Source organism: Sinohyriopsis cumingii, chromosome 8 (genome assembly GCF_028554795.1).
Source record: "Sinohyriopsis cumingii isolate HCF-2022 chromosome 8, ASM2855479v2, whole genome shotgun sequence".
In the NCBI taxonomy this organism is placed as follows: domain Eukaryota; kingdom Metazoa; phylum Mollusca; class Bivalvia; order Unionida; family Unionidae; genus Sinohyriopsis; species Sinohyriopsis cumingii.
Genome location: NC_142968.1, coordinates 76,289,370 through 76,311,274, shown reverse-complemented (window position 1 = coordinate 76,311,274; position 21,905 = coordinate 76,289,370). Strand labels below are relative to the sequence as shown.

General features: G+C 34.7%; 1 protein-coding gene across 1 annotated transcript in view; it reads left to right on the top strand.

The window, feature by feature from the left end:
- The window catches only part of LOC149793898 (testis-expressed protein 9-like), a 41,020-nt gene that overhangs the window by 2,560 nt on the left and 16,555 nt on the right, over positions 1-21,905 (top strand). The window contains exons 3-7 of the mRNA XM_089967844.1: positions 4,366-4,429; positions 9,250-9,317; positions 11,715-11,769; positions 13,932-14,014; positions 19,258-19,451. Of these exons, the coding sequence (XP_089823970.1) occupies positions 4,366-4,429; positions 9,250-9,317; positions 11,715-11,769; positions 13,932-14,014; positions 19,258-19,451 (464 nt within the window). The remainder of the gene's footprint in view (positions 1-4,365; positions 4,430-9,249; positions 9,318-11,714; positions 11,770-13,931; positions 14,015-19,257; positions 19,452-21,905) is intronic.

Here is a 21,905-nt window from a genome sequence, read left to right as displayed (position 1 = left end):
AAATTAGTAGTCATAGTAGTAGTACTAAATACTTATTGTAATTGTAGCAGTAGACATACGTGTATAAGTGAAGGCAGAAGCAATAATAATAATAATAATAATAACAACAACAATTATGGTGATAGTAGTATATCAGAAATGAAGAAGATAGAACCATATCCCATATGTAACCAAAGACAGCTAAAGTTAAGGATGGGTGGGCTGATGTTCTTATTCTTCTGTTTCTTTTTTATCATCTTCATCTTCTTCTCATTTGCATTATTATTAGTGTTATTATTATTATTACTATTTTTATCGGTGGAAGCAGAGATGTTATCGCTACTGTTTTAACAAGGATGAAGTACTATCCATGCTACTTCTTTAAATCACAATACCCTAGTGAATTTTGCTTTGATTGAGTAAAGGGAGGCATGTCAAAATATTACATATTTCTGCATTCATTTGCAAGAAATGAAATGTAAGCAGGGCCAAGGACGATGCAAAAATAAAACAAGTTGTGCAAAAACTCTAACCTGTAGTTGGAAAACAATGGCATTGAGAGTACCTATGATTGTCACCAGAATATTTCATTGCTTTTTTTGTGCATGCCTTTTTATAGAATGAAATGAAGAAAGACATGCATTAGCAATGTTCATTATTGATTATTTTCTTGGTTATGGGATATATTCAACATTTAAAATCACCAGTATTTTATATTATTGAAGGTCATATATGTGCTGGATAATCAAGGAGATGGTTGATATTGATATGCCGTTACTTTGTGTATCCTTTAGTCAGCTGATTTTAGTTATACTACTTTGTTATTAGTGCATATCCATATTGAGATAACCACTCCTACATTGAAATGCTCATTACCCTTTTGTGTATTTTGTGCAACAAAGCAATGCTGTTAAATAAAACTACCTTGACAGACAGCCAAAGAAAACATCCAGTATTTAGATAGGTTTGAAGTCACAGGCTGTACTGTCTCTCCTTTTATTGCTTGGATTTAGGTGATGTGAAGCATGGGGTTTTTGTGTATTCAAGTTTTGAAGTCTTATTGGCATGACAAGGTCATTTTGGATTGGCTGGCTGATTTAAATACTCACCAATCTGTGCTATGTTTACTGTAGCACTTACACATGCTGGCCTTGTGTATAACAGGTTTGGTGTTTGAAATTCTGGACTAATAAAGACTGAGCTCATGTAGTAAATGTGTGTAGAGTGAGATTCAAGCCTTCAGAAAAATTATCGATAATAGATTTAAAAATTTGAATACAAAATTTCATTTTCAATATTTTGATGATGCACATAATTTGATAATTTTAATTTCAAATTTCTCATTAAATGCTTGATATTCATGGAGATGGTCAATATTTTGTTTAGCAGAAATGGATATCTTCATAATCCTTGCATAGACAGTTAAAAATAAGACATTAAAACATTCATTCCACCCAAAGAAACAGGAGACACAATACAGACTGTTTAGCTTATTCAGCTTGTCTGAAAAGGTCGAACATAAATTCCCTAAAGATACCTAGTCTGAACAGAACATGCCTGCCTAGCACATTCTGCCCAACAGTACACTGCCTACTCTGCACATTCTGTCCTTTATAAAAACAATAATGTTCTGAACATTCTGCCCTACAGAACACAACCTACTCTGCACATTTTATTGTGTATAAAAACAACCTGATCAGCACATTCTGCAAACCTGAATATAAGCTACTCAGCACATTCTGTCCTGAATAAAAACAACATACTCAGCCTATTCTGACAATCTGAATACAACCTACTCAGCACAATTTGCCCTGTATAAAAGCAACCTGATCAGCACATTCTGGCCAACAGATCACAACCTACTCTGCACATTTTATTGTGGTATAAAAACAACCTGATCAGCACATTCTGCAAATCTGAACAGTCTACTCAGCACATTCTGTCCTTAATAAAAGCAACCTGCCTAATCAGCATATTTGCCCAACAGAACACAACCTACTCAGCACATTTTTCCCTGTATAAAAGCATCCTGATCAGCACATTCTGCCCAACAGAACACAACCTACTCTCCACATTTTGTTGTGTACAGTGGTCCCCCTCTTATACGACCACCCCGTCTATACCAGGAAAGTGGGTGTATAAGATGGGTGACCTTTCCAGAGGGGGACTATATTTATGAGGTGTATGTATGTGTATATAGTAAGAAATCTACATATAACTTAAAGCAGACAAAATCTTAATTTACAAGTTGTAGTATTGAAATGTTCTTGTCTTAAAAACATACTTATTTAAGGTAAAATAAATTATTCTTTCTTATTCTTTGGCATAAAATCTGAGTTGGGTATTGTTGGCATGTGCATTGCAAAACCATTCAAAAACATTATTTAAATATTGGTACATACATTATTTTGTATTTAAAATAATTCTCTTTCCATTTACTCTATTTTCACACTGCTATAGAATATTATCCTTTTCTGTTATGATGTTGTTCATTTGAGTCTTCTCAACATACAGATTTGTCATCAAATGAACTCTCTCCATTGTGAAGTCGAAATATTTTTACTTTTCCTTCTGGAGTATTATTTCTCTATATAGGTGATGATTTCTTAAAGTTTTGTAACAATTTATTCCTATGTTGCTAATTGTACATTATTCCAATTTAATTATGCAGATGAAACTTTTGTAGAATGAATGAAATTCTTTCCAAGGATGTGATGCATGTACTGTCACATGACTTTTTTACCTTTGTCTGGTACCCTGTTTTGTTCAAGGTTAATTTCTGTGTGTGTGTCATTCGTCAAAATATATATTTAGCCTATGCTACCCATGTTATGATGTTATGATCTCGTCAGTTATGTCCAGCCATAATCATTTAAAACATGAACAAAAAACGCTGTGTGAAGCCCAGGACTCTATCCAAACATTGTTGATCTCATTTCCTCAAACGTCAGCATTAATTTTTTAGTTGTTGTTGTTGTTGTAGGGTTTAACGCCATTTTTCAGCACACGATAGGCTATACATGGTGGCCAGTATTAATAGTGGAGGAAGAACCCAGAAGATCCCCGGAAAGAACCACTGACCCTCGAGAAGCTACTGGCAAGCTTTCTCACATACCCACATTGGCCAAATCCGAGACTTGAACCTACGCAGACAGAGGTGAGATGGCAGTGATCCGTAACAGACAGCGCTTTAGACCACTCGGCATCTCGGGGCCCCGTCAACATTAATAATACTGACCTTAATGGTACATGTACTTTTGCCAGCACTTTGAGTAACAAAATCCTTACATCCAGAAACAGACATTGGGAAAGATAATTGGATTACTTACCTTACTGTATGAATTAAATAAAATATTGTAGCGAGACCTCTGGAAATGTCGAAACATTGATTCACGTAATATTCCTTTTTGTAAACAATGTCTCCATTATGAAGCAAAAATTTGGTTTGCATAGACTGAATGGTCACTATAGATATGCTTTAGTGACTGCTTAAGGCAGGGAAACCATTCTTTGGTTAGAGAACACCTGGCTGCTGACCACTGAAAATAGGTAGCCATTACACACACGGCACATGAAATTTATGTATGAGATATGCTGGGGGGAAATTAGAATGGTCACTTTTGATGAGGTGACCACTGTGTAAAGATGGTCTTTAGAACAGATCTGATTGTTAATATAAAAACACTCAGTGATGTATAACATATCATGTTACAGCAACCTTCTGTGGCATGACAATTTTTTAAGAGGCAGAGAAGATGTTGCTGTGTAATTTTAGTCCCTGATGGAATTGACTTATAACTGCTTCTGAATGTCCAACAGCAGTTTACATTTTATCCAAAACTTTGTACCCGACAGAAAATAGTTCAGTACATTTTGTCCAACATAACACAACTGCTCATCACATTCTGCCAAACAGAATACAATTGCTCAACAGACACATTTTGCCCAACATAAAAATCTGATCAGCATGTTCTGTCCAACGTAACACAACCTGGTTGGCACATTTTGCTAACATAAAAACCTCACGACATTCTGCGCAACACACAGTACAAAACAATACCACATAATACAAATCACATGTAAAGACTAGTTCAGTATTTGATATTTGTGTTAACAGCAGTTGTAGCCTAGTTAGAGCTGATATTTAGACCAATTTCTTGCATGTTTCATTTTTGTTAGTAATTGTATTAGCAATGGTATCTGATTCACCATTAGTTTGCAATTAACTAGTCATTTATAAATGTCTGCCATCTTCTTTAGAAAAATATGTACATAAAATGTTTTTAACTAATGTAAATGTACTGAATATAAAATATTTCTTTTACAAGTCATTATTTTATTTAACTTAAATTATTTCCATTAAAATTCATTCTTTTCATTGTGCAGAAAATTGAATGCAGAATTAGAAGCTAAAACTGCTAACCTTGTGAAAGAAGCAGAGGAGGTCTTGGTAAGATTAATGTTGGAAATATTGAGTAGAAAATGTGATATTTTTACTGTTGCCATGCAACATGATGCAACAGGAGGACCTTTAGAAACATGTAGCAAACCTATTAGGGCTCTGCTTTATGATGTTGGCATAGTCCTATAGTAATCAACAACTGTACACATATCAAATTTATGCAAGGTAACTGGGAATTGTTGGATTTTAAACAATTTGCACTTTTATTGATGAGATCTTGAACAAGTTTGATTTCATTTCATGACATAATTTACAGGGCTTGTGATATCTTCAAACCTTGATTTCATTTCATGACATAAGTTACAGGATTTGTGTTATCTTCTAACCTTGATTTCATTTCATGACATAAGTTACAGGATTTGTGTTATCTTCTAACCTTGATTTCATTTCATGATGTAATTTACAGGACTTGTGACACCACCTAACCTTGATTTTATTTTATAACAATTTACAAGATGTTTGACACCTAACCTTAATTTCATTTCATGACATAATTTACAGGACTTGTGACATCTGCCACCTTGATTTCTTTTCATGACACAATTTAGTGGTCCAAATTGTGACACCTAACCTCGAATTCATTTCATGCCAAAATTTACAGAACATGTGACACCTTCTAACCTTGATTTCATTTCATGACATAATTTACAGGACTTGTGACCAACATTCCCTCTAAGTTGCACGTGTGCATAGCCACACAGCTGCTCAGACATCCCCATGCGTTGAAGTCGATGAAGATCTATAAATTTTGCTCAAGTCACCATAATGCTTGCACAGTGCAGCATGCATAGCATGCACATCTACCATTTGCTTAGAGGGAACATTGCTTGTGACACCTTCTAACATTGATTTCATTTGATGACATAATTTACTGGACTTGTGACACATTCTAACATTGATTTCATTTGATGACATAATTTACACATATACAGGACTTGTGATATCTACTAACTTTTATTTCATTTCATGACATAATTTACCCATTTACAGGACTTGTGATGTCTACTAACTTTTATTTCATTTCATGACATAATTTTCAGGATTTGTGACACCTTCTAACCTTGATTTCAGTTCATGATACAATTTATAAGATTTAGGACACCTTTCACAAGATAACCCAACTGAGAATTGGTTGGATTTCAATCCTTTAATATAATTTATATTGACAAAACTCAAAATATGTCATTTTTTGGAATCCCATAACATAATTTACAAGTATTAGCTCTTTGTAGCCATCCTTCATAGATGCCAAGTTTACTGGGGCAAAATCAGGGAGATCAGTGTTCATAATCAGGGAGATCAAGTCCAAATCAGGGAGATTAGTGTAATGATCAATTTTGTCATAAATTTAAACTTTAAAGTGCACATTGTACTGAAATAAAGGAAATTAACTACAGTGAATAACATTTACTAAACTTTATTAATTTTCTTATGCTGTTTTCTTAATCTCACAATATATAATTTAAAAACTTTCTCCAGAATCACTGTATGTGCATCAAAAACTTGTGGCACACTGGTATCTCAAACAATCAGACTAATATATTTCTTTTAACATTGTTGTCTTTTAGTCTTGTAGAGAAGCATTTATTTCCAGTAGTACACTAATCATCTGAAGGTTCTTTCAATGTCATTTCAGAATGTAAATCTGTATTATGGAATAAGAATATATATTATTGAATGACATTAGGAAAAGTTTTCATTTCCTAAACTTTTGTGTTTTTTTTAGTTTTATTTTTATGCACACGGCTTGTTTTTTAAATTTAACTAATTATTTGGGATGTAGTTCAGCTTAAAATGCTGTTTATAAAGGACTGAACATTATTAAAATTGAAATTATGGGTGGTCATAAATACTTACAGTGGTCAAGTTCTTTATAGTCCAGTTGTAAGTGCCAGATTCTTCATCTTTATACTGTGAAAAGTATCAGCAAACAGGATTTCTCACATGTCTTAAGTTTGCATTTGCCTTGCATGGTGAACAAAATGAGGTCAAATGACCATTTGCTAACAGGGTGTTTTGGGTAATGTAGGTAAGGTGTCATAGGTAGAGTATCTATAATCCCTGATTTCTCATTGTCCAGAAGTATCATATACAGTTGTTTGGTAATTATGTTTCACTGCAGTGTAGGTCACAAAGCACAAGCCTGTAGGGGTGGTTTATCTACTGGACTTATCAAAACCCTGCTGTTATTGAATTGGTAGCCTCAGGGTCTATTCCAGGTCTGTAAAGGACTTAGCCCACACACTATCTGCTTTATCACTATATTGTGTGGTAGTGTGGCAGCATATGTCCACCATTAGAACTAAATGTGTGTAGCTGTAGTCTTGACCCTAACTATTACCAAAAGAAAAATATACTAGCAACAAAAGGTGACATTTATTATCATCCTTCAGGATGTTTTTGAGTATCTGATCAAATAAAAATTACCATAATGGACATCCCCATCAATTAAATGCAAGTGTTGTGCATTAAAAAAAGAATGTTTTTAAAGCAATTGAGTGGAATAAAAATACAGTTGTTGGGTGAAATTCTTGTGTATAGTTTTCTGAAGAAAAAAATCATATTTGTAGATAAATAATTTGAGAAGAAACTAATGGGAATGGAAGGATAATGCATAACCTGAAGCAAATGCACATGTAAATCTGGAATCAAAATGACACATTTTTTGTACATTTAATAAATAAGTATATTATTTGATTTTTTCTTTGTTTTTGTTACATCCTCTTAATCTTTCTATATTAAATTTCACAAATACATGGCCACCACATTAATTTAGGGGAAAAAATGTTGAGCAAGAGCAGTTAAAATTTATAGACCCCTGTCCTATTTCTTGGTTTGTGTCCAGGCTCGAGGTTATGAATTTATAATTTATAATATATCAGTTTGCATGAGCTATGGCCCCTGACTGATTGTCCAATTACATATTTGGTTTCCATGGTATAACTTAATCAAGGATAGTGATATATAAACCAGGTTTGGTATGCAGTTTTGTATTGATAAAATCATATATGAGTTTAAATTTCAGATGTCTGCTTCACATGAGATTTTAAAAGGTTATAGTATTATTAGTGGAGTGATTGCCCATTTTGTTTTCAATTTTGGGTTTTGCACAGTCTACAAGATCTCAAACTAATTTTCTGTGCAGCTCAAAATTATAAACATTTGAGGGAGTTGTATTAACAGAATGTTAAGTCATTTTCTAGAAGTATGGCCAATAATTGTTTTTACTTCCATGGGTCTTACAAATTTTGTACTTCAGTAATACTTGCCTTGATCACTTGATAGGTCACAGCTTAGTGACAGCACTCATTATCTTCGACCCAATATGTATTTCATGAATCTAGTTATATAATTTATAACCCCAATTAGAGACCAGCTCTCTTGATAGACTGTTATTTTGGGCCATAGGAGGTGGTCTGTCAAGACAGGTTTTCAATTTAGAGTAATTAAGCTAAAAATAAGTTTTTTGTACTTTGTTTTATGTAAATTGCTCATTTTGGGGTATATTTGGTAGGGTTAGGAAAGTTTGATCTCCATTGGGCATGCATCAGCAGAATATCAGAGAACCCTCCTAAATGTAATACCCAGGACAGAGCCTCGTCTGCAGACACATTATAAAGTGGTAGATCCTGTCTGTGTGCTGTTTGTGGTTGGTGCATGCTATGCAAATCAGAATGCATCCTCTGCCTTTTCTGTTGCTTGCCAGTAAAATATACCAGATGTAAATAGTGGCCTTTTGAGCTATTCCCAAGTTCGTGGTTGTCTTTATTAGGTCATACATGTATTAACCTGTTAAACATCACAATATCTTTGTTGTCACTAAAAGGTAAGATCAACACCATTTGACTCTGTTGAAACCAAAATATTTGTTTAATTTATTTTTCATGAAAAAAATGCAGGTATAACATTTAAAATTAACATTGTGGGTATTTTAAAGATTATTAATTCAAATGTTATTGATTGTTATAGTCAACACATCACACACCATTGTTTTATTAACTTTGCAGATTTAACTAGGTGTTTACCTGCAAAAACTTCACTAATTTGTAATTTATAATTAGACCACCAAGTCTCCATTTCAAATAAAGTTATTTTATTCGTGTCCCAAAAAGGCAAAGGATATTCTGATTGATGTTATGCATCAGTAAACAGGGTAGACAACTGGGGACCTGTTTCATAAAGGAAAATTCACAGCAAGACTTGGGCTAAAACTAGGGACCTCTCACAATTTAGATGGGTACCCAAACCACCTGACTCATCCAAACTGATGCATCTGATCTCTTCCTGTGAAATGATTATGGATGGTATGATATGTTCAGAGCAGTCTTGTGGTCCTTTGTTCTGTAGTATATATTTTGTTGAAACAGCAAAGTTTTTAATCATTTGAAATCTGACCAATTCCCATTTCAGACCTTGTGTGTGTCTGTGTGTGTGTGTGTTTGTGTGTGTTTTGTATTAACACAAATAGTCAGACCCTCCAATTTTCCAGACACCTTAATTTAAACATTTGTTATAATTTTATAGTTTGAAAAATTTCCTGACACCAGTCTCTATTTAAAGCCTGTCCAAACAATGCAAAATTTAAGATGAAACATAAACAAAGGAATGTTTTACCTATACTCAAAAACTGGTAATTGAATTATTCATCTGGTCAAGAAAGAACTTTGATTATACATGGGTTATCTAAATGTTTTAATGATAGGCATCAGTAAAAAGTTACTTTAATTTATTCATTTTTTAATTATCATAGATACTGACTGTTGTACCGGAAACTTGTAACTATTGAAAATAAATTGTTATAATTGCAGAGGGACCAGGAAAATATCTTGTCGAAGTCACGTCTACTTGATAACATCAATACAGATGAATTCCTGAAGTGAGCAGAGTTACTTCCTCTTTATATGGGTCTGTCAGTCTGTTAAGCCACATTGTCTCTCTGATATTAATTTTCTCATAAGAGTGTCTCCTATTTGCCAAGCTGATATATTTTAATAGCATTTAATATTTTCTTATCAAAGCTTCTTGATTTTTATTTAATGCCATAAATAAGGATTTCATGTGCTGACAACTAACTCTTTTTTGATAGTGACCATTAATTTGATGTCCTTGATTTCCCTTATATGTACTCGTGTAGCTCAGTGTATTTCAGACATGGGTTGGTTTACCATTTGAAATCCTGCAGAAGATGCAGATGATTGCATCTTTTGTGACTTTCATGAAGTTATCTACATCTAACAAGAGTTGTAGCCCTTTAACAGATTTATATACTTCTATGCTCTACTTTAAGGCCAGCCATGACTGACTAGCCCATGTTTTAGTTAGTTTTCAATAATATTTCCATAGCATAGGTGAACTGGTATAAAAAAAATTCTCCAGGAACATTGTTTATTGTGTGTATTGTTTCTGGCATAGATAATAAATGTTAAGTCTATTAACTTACCTCCTTTTCTTTGAGGTAAAATGATAAAACTTTACAGGTGTGTTTATTTTGGAAGTTACATTTCACCACAGGTAAAAGTAAGTGATGGTAACTTACATCTTGTACTCCAGTGATTTCATTAAGTTTTTCATTTAGCTCAGTTTCTCTCACAGATGTATGTGCAGTTATGAAAGCTCAATGGATCTGTTCAACTTGGAGGCTACTACTCATAATGGGCAAACATAGATCACATTGACCTACCGTTCATGCTCATGTAACTTTGCCAATTTAAAGTAGCATTTTGTTGCCACCGCTCTGGTGGTCTAGTGGTTAGAGCATCCGTTTTGGATGCTGGAGGTCGTGGATTCGATCACTGGCCTAGACATACCAAAGACTTATAAAAATGGTACTAACAGTGTTAGGACTGGTCGGCCTGATGTCATGATAATGTGACTGGGTGGGACATCATGCTACATATCTGCAGCATGATGCCCCATTGCTAGACATCACTATCAACTGCCACACTGCAAACATCGTAGCGATATGACTGAAAAATGTTAAAGCTATGTTAAAAATCCAAATCACACACACACACATACATGCATTTTGTTGCCATATACATGTATACTTCAACTGCAAGAAGCATAGACCCTGATCTGCTGTTTTATAATGTTGTTTGTTCTACTGTTTGCTCCTAAAAAAAACCTGCATAGACCCAGACTGCCTTATAGTGATAACCACCTTATAATGAAGTAAATTATAAGGACTCCCTCATTATAAACACATTCCATGGAAGTCATAGGGCCTACTGCCTTATGGTGAGACCATCTTATAAATGAAATACACAATACAGTACTCATAGCATTGTCCATGGTAGCCATGGAGTATACTGTCTTTTAGTGATGCCATCTTACAATGAAATACGAAAAAGTGCTCATTTTAACACAATCCGTGATAGTCATAAGGTATACTGCCTTAGAGTGAGGCTGCATTATTATGAAAAACTTGATACAGTACTCATTATAATGCTATCCATTTTAGTCATTGAGTATACTGCATTGTTGTGAGACTACCTTAAAATGAAATACATGATACATTACTCCCTCATTATAACACTATACATGATAGATATTGAGTATACTGCCTTATAATGAAATATACAGTTCTCATTGTAGCATTATCCATGGTAGTCATTGAATATACTGCCTTATAGTGAGACTGCCATACAATTAAATGCATGACACAGTACTCCCTCATTATAACAGTATACATGATAGACATGAAGTATACTCTCTTGTAATGAAATATACAGTACTCATAGTAACACTCCATGATAGTCATTGATTATACTACCTTATCTTGAGACTGCCTTTCAATTAAATAAATTATGCATTTGATTTTAACTATTTTATAATAATTTATGATTTATGACCATACCTACCTTATAGAAAAATATGTATTATAATGAATGGCTCTGTAGTAAGGGAGAACTGTATTAATATTGTGATTATTGTTACATGTACAATATTCAGCACTACAATTTTGATTAACTTTCTTATTAGTGTTAATCAGTATTGCAAGTATATGCAGTAGGTATCCTCCCAAGGTAACAACACCCTGATCAAAGGCTGCCTTGCCAAACACAGGAAACAATATAATTTTATACCCCTTTTAAGCACCCACTCACCTTTTCACAGCAGATAGGTTGCCTTATAAACTGGGGTGAGTTTGGGAGGGAAAATTGCCCACAGTATAAATATTTATCCAAAGCACTTAATATAAATACTCAGCATCATGTGTCCATCATTTTAAATAAGTAAAAACACCTTGTAAACATGCCATATGTACTTTCAGAGAGTTTGATGATGATCTTGCAGGACCCAATGAAGACAATGGCTCTACTGCAAAGGTAACATAAATGGCATCTGAATATTTTATGTACAGTGGAAATTGTATTTAGCAGTCCAAAGGAACAGTGCTTTCACTATGATGCTGTCCGTGATATGCATAAAGGTGAATAACATTTAAGTTATAAAATGTTATAAAAAAAAAACTTTCATTTATAAATAGGATGAGTTACGTTACCCATGTTATATAAGGGATTGTGTTATAGTGAGAATCCATGGCAACAACATTATCTGTATTTTAGCCTACTGATGATGGAGTTTACACTGAATGTTACAGTTTATTATTCAGAACCACCTCAGGTTTTGTTACACATATTGTACATATGACATGGGGATCTATGGGTTATCAAATGTCTTTATCGAGTGATTTAAAAATGAAATGCCATATCTATATATACTTGTTTATAAATCGGGTTCTGCTGCAAAATACAAAGACCCATACCTGCCATCACAAAATGCACCTAGCCAGCAGATGTAAGTCGATGCATTTTTTATAGAACTAATAAGTAAAATGAACAACATAGAATCTTATCTGTCAATACATTATGCTATGACAGACAAGGGTCTTTGTTGTCTGTAGTTTGACAGGACTTTTAAGTGAATATGAACAGTATCATTGTTCATGTTTGTCCTTTTTTGCACTTTGTCTCGTCATACCTGTATACCTCGGATGTAGGAGGTCTCGGATTCAAACCCTGGCCAAGTCATACTAAAGACTTTAAAAAATGGTGCTAGCAACTACCTCACTTGGTGCTCAACATTATGAGGTCAGTGTTGGGACTAGTCAGCCAGGTGTCAGGATAATGTGACTGGTGGGACATGATGGTTCATGTGAGCAGCATGATGCCCCAGTGTAAGACATCACTATAAACTGCCACGATGCAGACATTGTAGCGATATGATGAAAAATTATAAAGCTACATTAAAACTTATAATTACACCCACCCACCCAAAACATTGACACATTTTTTATATCAGCTAGTATTTTGCAACAGCAGATCATGGTATTCATTTCAAAGTTCATGATATACATGGGGAAAACAGTACATACTTTACATCATTGATGTGAATCAGTGTGTTTGAAATACTTAAACCATTTATGTCTGTTTCACAAAAGGAAAAGTTTTTTTTATCCCACACACTCTTACACTTAGAGGCTGTAAATCATAATAGTGTATCATTCTTTAAATCTTTACAAAGTCAGTGAATCTTTTATGTCAGCAGTATAGGAATTTCACAATTCACTAAGTGCCAGAGGCGTAGCTGGGGGGGGGGGGCAGGGGGGTACATATGTCCCCGGGCGCCAAGGTACAGGGGCGCCAAAATGAGGCTTACAACGGTACATTATAATAAGTAAACAAGGGTAATATTCAAAAATGTGATTAAACAGGGAGGGGGCTGGGGCGCCAATTTTATAGTTCGTCCCCGGCACAAAATATCATAGCTACGCCTCTGCTAAGTGCAGATAGAAATTCTGTTAGCAAGTCACTTTGGTCATGAATAATATTTGTCTGGGTCTAATCGTCTTTCCAATTTTCAGTGCGTATCAGCTCATGCAGTCAGAACAGTTGGCACACTAGTGCAGCATTTGAACACAATGTTTCCCTCAGTGACATCATTAAAACTATGGGATGGACATGTCCAAGACAACATTAGCTTTTAACTTAAATACCTTTTATGCCATTGGACTTAAATCAGCCTGATAGGGCCTGTATCAGCAGTGCAACAGTCTACATTATTACTACATACTACGTTATTGCTACATTATTACTCGGGTCACTCAGCAGCTTCATAGTATCTGCATCCATTATTTGACCTGTACTGTCCCTAGCCTTTATGAGTCTGTTTTCGGTTGGAGAGATCTTGCCAGCCATACCTCTTACCTACTGACCTGACATATGATGATTGAGTGATGTATTCCAAGAAGAAACACATTTCTAGTGTAAAATGTTCTTGAATCCATTTTAAAAAGGGGATGTTCTGGCACTTTGCTGCTCAAACAAGTCTAAAGATGTGGTTAACATTATTTTTTTTAAGCATGGAATATGTTCTGGTATTATGGTTTGGTAAGTGTTACCAGAGAAAACATATTTTACTCCCAAAATTGATTTTCAATAATTTGTGTGTGTGTGCATATATATATATATATATATATATTATACAGAAGTCAGCAAGACCTCTTTCATCTACCAAGACAACCAATCAGAGCAGACCTCAGTCCAAGACAAAGAAACCTGCATCAGCAAAGTAAGGATTAAACTAATTACATTACTGGATTAAATAATCAATCTTGTTTTTATAAGTATTCATTTTACTTTCTCGCTTGCAACATTAACATAAAGTCTTTGATTAAATGAAGTCAAACGAGTCTGAAAAACACTTGTATATTGACAACTTACATTTATGTAGTAAAATCCATAATCCATTAAGTACTATACTTGTAGATAATAAATCCATGAATCTGAGTATAGAACACAAGTTATAAACTTCATGCATGCCTTGTCTGGTTGATCTCTGCTACCAGAAATGTTAATAAAAAAGAATGCAGAGATCTCACAGCATACAGTACTCGGGCTAGATGTCAGGATAAGCGGAATGTGAGATAACAATGCACTGTTGAGATGGTTTTGCTTATCTAACAATAAATTCCAGTGCATTTTTTATCAAGTTTGTGGCTTGCTTTCGTGATGCCTTGAATTTCTTCACTGTAAACCCAAGATTGTATATACAAGTTTAAACAGTCAATAATGTTGGGAAACAAAAATAAAATCACCAGATGGTATATTTTGTTTTCAGTAAGGAGTATAACTTGCAATTTGCAACTTTGATGAAGCCAGTGTGATCCCTAAATAAACTTTTTACATGTTATTTTTCATGCTTTTAAGAAGAAAAAACTTTCTTGAGTACAAGAAAAATATACGAAATGAAATATATGAAACTGCAGGAGCCATGCCATTCATATGTGATCTTTTCTCTAAAAACGATAATAAATTTTTACATTTGACTTTTCATACTTTCAAAAAGAAAACAATTGCATGTGTGAGAAAAGAGCAAGTATATGAAATTTCAGGAGCCATGCTGTAACCGTGTTATATCCAAATTCATGTTATAGCGGAGCATGCTAGAGCAGGATCACACTGTTGTTCTAATTTTCATTAAAGAAAAGCTCAAGAGTCTCATTTTAAAATATGAGATTTCAAATCACTGGTGTTATAACTCAAGAAAGGCAATTGAATCTCAGAGATTTGCACTGTTAGCTTCAAGAAAACTTTAACATCATTCAGCCATCATACTATTAAAATTATTATTCCAACTGGAAATTTACTATCTTTAGGCTAGTGGGCTACTGCTAATTTTGAGCCCTGCAGAATCCTAGCACAACAGTTGATGGAGGTCACATTGATTCTTTATTGAAGAAATATACTTTGGATGTTGAGCATTTGCGTTGCTTACTTTCTACTCATTTCCATCCTTTGAAACAAGAATTTCAGCCAATTGTATAATGACCATAACCTTGAATGGCATCTGATTGAAACATTGATTGAAACATTGTTGAAGCAAAAATACAGTAATTTAAGAAGGTAAACTGCAAAACTGCTCTGACCCAGAATTGCCGTTGCATAATGTGTGACGGATCTTGGTCTATACAGTTTGTTAAGGGTAATCACTAGAACAAACAACATAGACCATATACCCTGATCTGCAGGTGCCTTATGTTATGACAGATCAGGATCTTTGTAGTTTGACTTGACTTATAAGTAAGCATATATAGTACACTCTAAGCTGGTGTTAGACAAAATAGAACATATCAAAAATGATAACTGGAATTATTTGTATAAGTGTAGTAGAAGAAGTTCTCTTGAATAAAGAAACATGGAAATGTTTTGATCAAATAAATCAGGTCAGTCAATAATTCACTGTAATGAATGTTATGGTATGTGATGTTTGGGAAATAAGGTGCATATATGTCTAACAGCAGCTGCAGTAGTGAAGTGTTTACCTGATCATTAGCCTCAACATGTCCTGTTAACTTAAAATTGCTGTCTTTACTCCTTATAAGTCGAATCCAACTGCAGACCGTACAAACCCATATGTACCATCACATAATTTGCCAACAGATCAAGGTCTGTTTTGTTTTTTTGTGCTGATTACTCCTAACAAACTGATGATGCATAGACCCAGATTGCCTGTTGTGTTATGCTAAGGCAGATCTTGGTTTGTACAGTTTGACTAAACTTATAAGTGAATATATATGGTAATAACTTTCATAGATCATTCAGCTTAAGATATAGACTGTGTGTCTGTTTTTGTGTTTGTTCTATAGATACTTCAAATTCTTACCTGAAAGGTAATATACCGTATTTACCGTATATGTTGGAACACCATATTTGTTGGGACACCATAAATTAATTTTAAAAGTAATATTTTGTTTACTTTATGTTCTAGGACACATGTTTTTTTTCGAGTCATAAATTGTGGAATACCTTTTAAATCATTTGAAAATTACATGTCAAAAAATGCACTCCAACTGAAATTTTATTTTAAAAATATCAAACTGTGTACTTGAGATAAAACTCTTAAATCCACTGCAGCAGTGTCTCATCAACACAACCCTTCTCCTGCACACATATGATCCATTCTTTTGTTACATGAATATTCTTTTAGCTTTCTCATGCCGGGAAAAATTGTTAGAGGCAACACATCACCTGAAGTGGAAACTGCAAGGACAAAAGTCAGATTTTTTCAAATCTACACTAGTCTTGCTAATTCTCACAGTTTTGACCCTGATCTTATCGTCAGTCTGTCCAGGAATGCGATCAAAGTACACTTGAGTTTCATCCATGTTAATGATCATAGAGTGTCTGCAAAATGATCTGTTTCTCTTCAGGCCTTCACGAATTCATCACATGATTTTATTTTCTCTAAATCTGTTGGGTGATGCTGGGTCATTGATGTTTGCGCACGAAGCACTATATTGTGTCACTGTAAAAACTGTTCCATTGTTTCATTTTTTCAAATTTTTGTGAATAACGGTGAAAAGGAACCAAAGTTAGCTTCCATATCTTGGCCGTTTTTGTATATTCAAAAATAAAAAATTGACACACTTAAAAGAATCCATAGTTGGCTTCTGAGGTCAGCTTGCTTTGCAATAAAATAACCTTTTTATTGATATCCTTTAAACAAATTCCAGCTTATGATTCCAAAGTTGGCTTTCAAGGTCAGCTTGCTTTGTAATAAAAATAACCTTTGTCTTTGATGTCCTGTTGGTAAGTTCAAAGAAGATGTTTACTGCTGGCTGCCAGTTGTGTTTATTCACCACCAGGGCTTCTATGTGCTTGGCATCTGTAGTAATAATTAATACAAAGGTGCACTGATGTCTGCAGGTAAATAGTAATGATACTTTTATAACCCATGCTGGTGAAAAGATTGTCACTTGCATTCAAGTGAATGTATTTTCAAATAATGATTTTTATTTGTGAGATACTGTCATACAGTAGACCTCGATATAATTCAATCTTGGTTATTTTGCACCCAACACCGTGTCATGCGTGAATGGCATCTTCAAGATATAGGTTGACTATTTCCCTCTTGTTTGCGATTTTGTTAGCTCCAGTTTTCAGTTGGATAACATGTTCAAACCAGAGACAATTGTTTCTCAATGTTCATGTCAATGAACAATGTGGTCTTTGTTATCAGACATAATTGATACACGCTACAGTATGGAAGCCTATGCTACTTATTCAGATTTTGTGGAAATAATTTATTATTTAATGCTCATGTTGAAAAAAGGAATAAATGATAACAACACAAGGTTAGTTTCTTTCTTTTTATTATCAATTAAGCGATTTATTTATCCAGAGGTCTCGCTAGGATTTTAAAACTAGGAATCCAGGACTCCCATTTTGGTAAAAATTGGAGTCCCACCATCAAAAGTTGCAGTCCCTTCTTTCCTACAGAATCAACACAGATATGAGTGCATCTCTGTTTAGATGGAGAGGTTTTCGTAATGTAATCACTCACTTTAATATAGCTTCATTACAACAGTCCATTGACAGGATTGCAAATTTGTGGTTTATTTATTTGTCTACATCCTTGTACATGTGGTAATTTTAGGCAATGGTTAAATAGTATCTGATTTGCTGTTTTTTCCCCATATTTTCGCAAATACTTGTCAAGTCAGAAAATAGCTTATTTACTGGATTTGACATTTTCCAGATAATCAGTTAGGTTCTATTTTTAAAACTGTTTTGTTTTTATTCCTTCTCAGTGTAAGATTCATAAAGTGAAATCAAGGCCGTACTGGGAGTACATAATGTTAGGCATGTAAAAAAGCTTCCGTCTTTTTATAGAAATATGACCATGTGACCCATATCTGGGAATTTGTTTTGCATCTTAAATTAGTGTATAACTGTTTTCTATAGATAATTTGGGCAGTTGGGCTTTAAACCATTGACACTTAAAGGTGTTTTGTTGTAACCAGTTTTAGTTGAATTTTTAATTTTTCTTCCAATTATTTGGATTCCAAGAGATTATTTTTCCCTGGAAATAATTTTGCTCTAAATTAATTCTTGGACAAGGACAGTTATCAAATTTACACAGAATTCAAACACTGGAATATTATTTTCTGTGATTCAACAAATAACTGTTGACACATCAGTGTGACGCTGGCCATGGCATATGTCATCACCTTCCATTTTGGATTTAATCGTGATTTAAACTCTGATTAGGACTTTGTATTACTAGGACTTCTATTTTTTAATTCTTGGATTATTTTTGGATTTGATTTTGTAGAACTGTAAGTTCTTTTTCTCCTTTCTACCTAGTTTTTCTAGGGAAATAAATTATTTGTTAAATTTTACAAAGCTTGTTGTCTTCACTCTTTTCTTGTTACGTTTTGTAAGAGCCTAAATGTAACGATATATAAACTTATTGAATTTGACATGTAGACACTCATGATAACACCTATTACTCTTCTGTATCATAGATACAAAAATATGGATTGAAAATGGCTTTAAGTTTATTTGGTATGAAACCAGCTTCATGGTTTCATTTTTTTTGTTGCCATAGCTTACCAAAGATTAAAATCATTTAAATTGTTTTACATAGATTTTAACATGAAAAAGGCACTTTTTTAAGATTCATTCGTAGGTTTTACATGAAGTATGCACTCATGTAACATATATTCAAAGATTTCACATGAAATAGGCATTCGTAAAAGATCCATTCATATGCTTCACATGAAATAGGCACACATGTATTTTCCCTTCATACATTTCAAACTTATGTTAGATCCATTGATAGAAATCACATGAAATAGGCACACATGTATTTTCCCTTCATAGATTTCAAACTTATGTTAGATCCATTGATAGAAATCACATGAAATAGGCACACATTTATTTTCCATTCATAGATTTCAAACTCGTGTTAGATTCATTCATAGAGATCACATGAAATAGGTTCTCATGCAAGATCCTTTATTCCAACAGACCCAGATTAAAAAGTGGAAAGTTGAATGCTGCTGATGACGTTGCTGTACCTGATGAAGCCTTCCTTACTGAACTCAGAGATTTCTCCCTGCAGCATGCAATTACCAACATAGAGGGACAGCTGGAACAAGGAAATATCCCTGATGATCAAGATGATGATGTGCTTCCTCAAGGAGCCACAGATATGGGAGCCGGTATGTTGAGTGTTAGAAAATGTAATCTTGTCATTCTCTGTATTATACACTGGACAACAAATTTTTACAAAAGTCATGTTACTGAAATAAAATTAGTCAATTCTTATCAATTTTTATGTGCTGAAAACGAATATGACAGTCAAATTGCAAAATTGGCTCTAGTTTTTTTGTAATCTGCAAGAAATTAATGTTTACATAACGAAATGCATTCCAATAGTAAAAGGTCAACTGTAATAGCCTACCTATAAAAAATCAAGTCATTGACTACATCTTAGATTTCTTCGCCTGTCTCTTGTACAGCTGTTCCGGAGCATCTCTGAGGAGTGTCCAGCAGTAGTCAGCCAGCATTGTAGTGGACCATTTTCCCTGGTATCTTTGTTCCATTGTTGCAATATCTTGATGAAAACGTTCGCCGTGTTCATCACTAACAATACCACAGTTGCTAGGAAAGAAATCCAAATGGGAATGAAGGAAGTGAATCTTTAGAGACATATTGCAGCCAAGTTTCTTATACTTCATCAACATGTCTTCTACTAGTTCCTTATAGTTTTCTGCCCTAACATTTCCGAGGAAGTTTGTAGAAACTAGGCGAAAAGCATTCCATGCTTGTTTCGCGTCACCTTCCAGCAAGTTGTTGAACCGGTCATCTTTGAAAAGCTCTCGAATCTGAGGACCCACAAAAACTCCCTCTTTAATCTTTGCTTCGCTGAGTCGAGGGAATTTTTCATGCAGGTATCGGAATGCTGGCAAAGTCCGGTCAATGGCTTTCACGAAGTTCTTCATCAAACCTAGTTTGATGTGAAGGGGTGGTAGCAAGATTTTCTGAGCCTCAACCAGAGCTGGGTGTTGGATATTCTTCTCTCCAATGGCTACATTCTGCCTGTGAGTCCATTCCTTCCTCATGTAGTGCATTTCCCTTGCTCGGCTATCCCACTCGCATAAGAAACACATGTATTTTGTATATCCTTGCTGCAGTCCCATTAAAAGGGCAACTACCTTCAAATCACCACAGAGGTGCCAGCTGTACTTGTTATACTCAATGGAATTCAGTAGCTGCCTTAAGTTATCGTATGTCTCTTTCATGTGGACAGCATACGCTACTGGAATAGATGGAAGAATGTTTCCATTGTGCAAAAGCACAGCCTTGAGACTCAGTTTCGAAGAGTCCACAAATAGTCTCCATTCTTGTGGGTCATGAGTGATTTTTAAAGCATTCATGAGGCCCTCAATATCGGAACAGAATTGTTGGAGTCTTGATCCTAGCAATTCTGCCTTGTTCTTTGATAAGTCCAAATCACGAATCAGGTCATTTAGTTCTTCCTGTGTTATTCTGTGTGGGGTTGATGATGCACCACAGTGAAAATCTGGATCACTGCATGCTGATGGACCAGGAGAAGAACAGGTCGACTCACCTTTGTCTTCGTCAGATGAATCAAGAGAATATTCTGCTGGAGGTTCTGGAATAGGAAGTCCCTCACCATGTGGAACTGGTCTCAATGCAGACAGAATGTTTGGGTAGACTATTCTCGACTTCTTTCGCTTCGTTATTCCGCCGGAAAGAGGAGGAACCAAGCAGAAGTAACAGTCATTTAGGTGGTTGCTTGGCTCTCTCCACACCATTGGGACTGCAAACGGCATTGATGACCTTTTGCAATTCAACCACTGTGAAAGCTGTGTTGTACATGTAGCACAGCATATATGCGGAGCCCAAGGCTTGTCTTGGTCACCAACCTTGCATCCGAAGTAAAGATGATATGCCTTCTTCACTTGAGAATTGATACTTTTCTTCTGGTTGGCAAATGTCACTTCCCCACAAATATAGCAAAAATTGTCCGCGGTATTAACACACTTTCGAGGCATTACTGTTCTTTATTGTACGTAAATGGATAAAATAATAAGTTTTATGTAACAGTAGCTTGAACTGTCTCGCACAACGTCTAAAATATTTTAAATGCTGAACCTATCTGATTGGGCTTTATATAGTACACTGCTTACGTCAGCTTCAGCAGCCACCTGGCATTAGTATAATAGGCCTACACATGTATAGTACACTGCTGACGTCAACTTACTTCAGCAGCCGCATGGCATTAGTATTGCATTGCATCAGAAAATGATGCAATCAACTGTGGATGATGTGAGCATGATGGTATTATGCAATGTTACATCATTATTCCGGATGTTGCTGCAGTCCTACTGGAGAAATTTACACAGTGAAACATAGAAAATGAGGTATATGAATATCTTCAAAACGAGAGCCAATACAAATTTTTCACGGTTATATTCGTGTTCGGCACACCAAAATACTACAGATTAGGGCCTTTTCAAGTCAGTAATGATTTCACTGTTGACCAGTGTTATCTTTAAACAAAGAACTTTGTAGAATATCCTCTGGTCTTTGATGTAAACATTTTTAAAAAGTTTAGTGCATTTGGAGGGTATAACCCAAATTGAAAT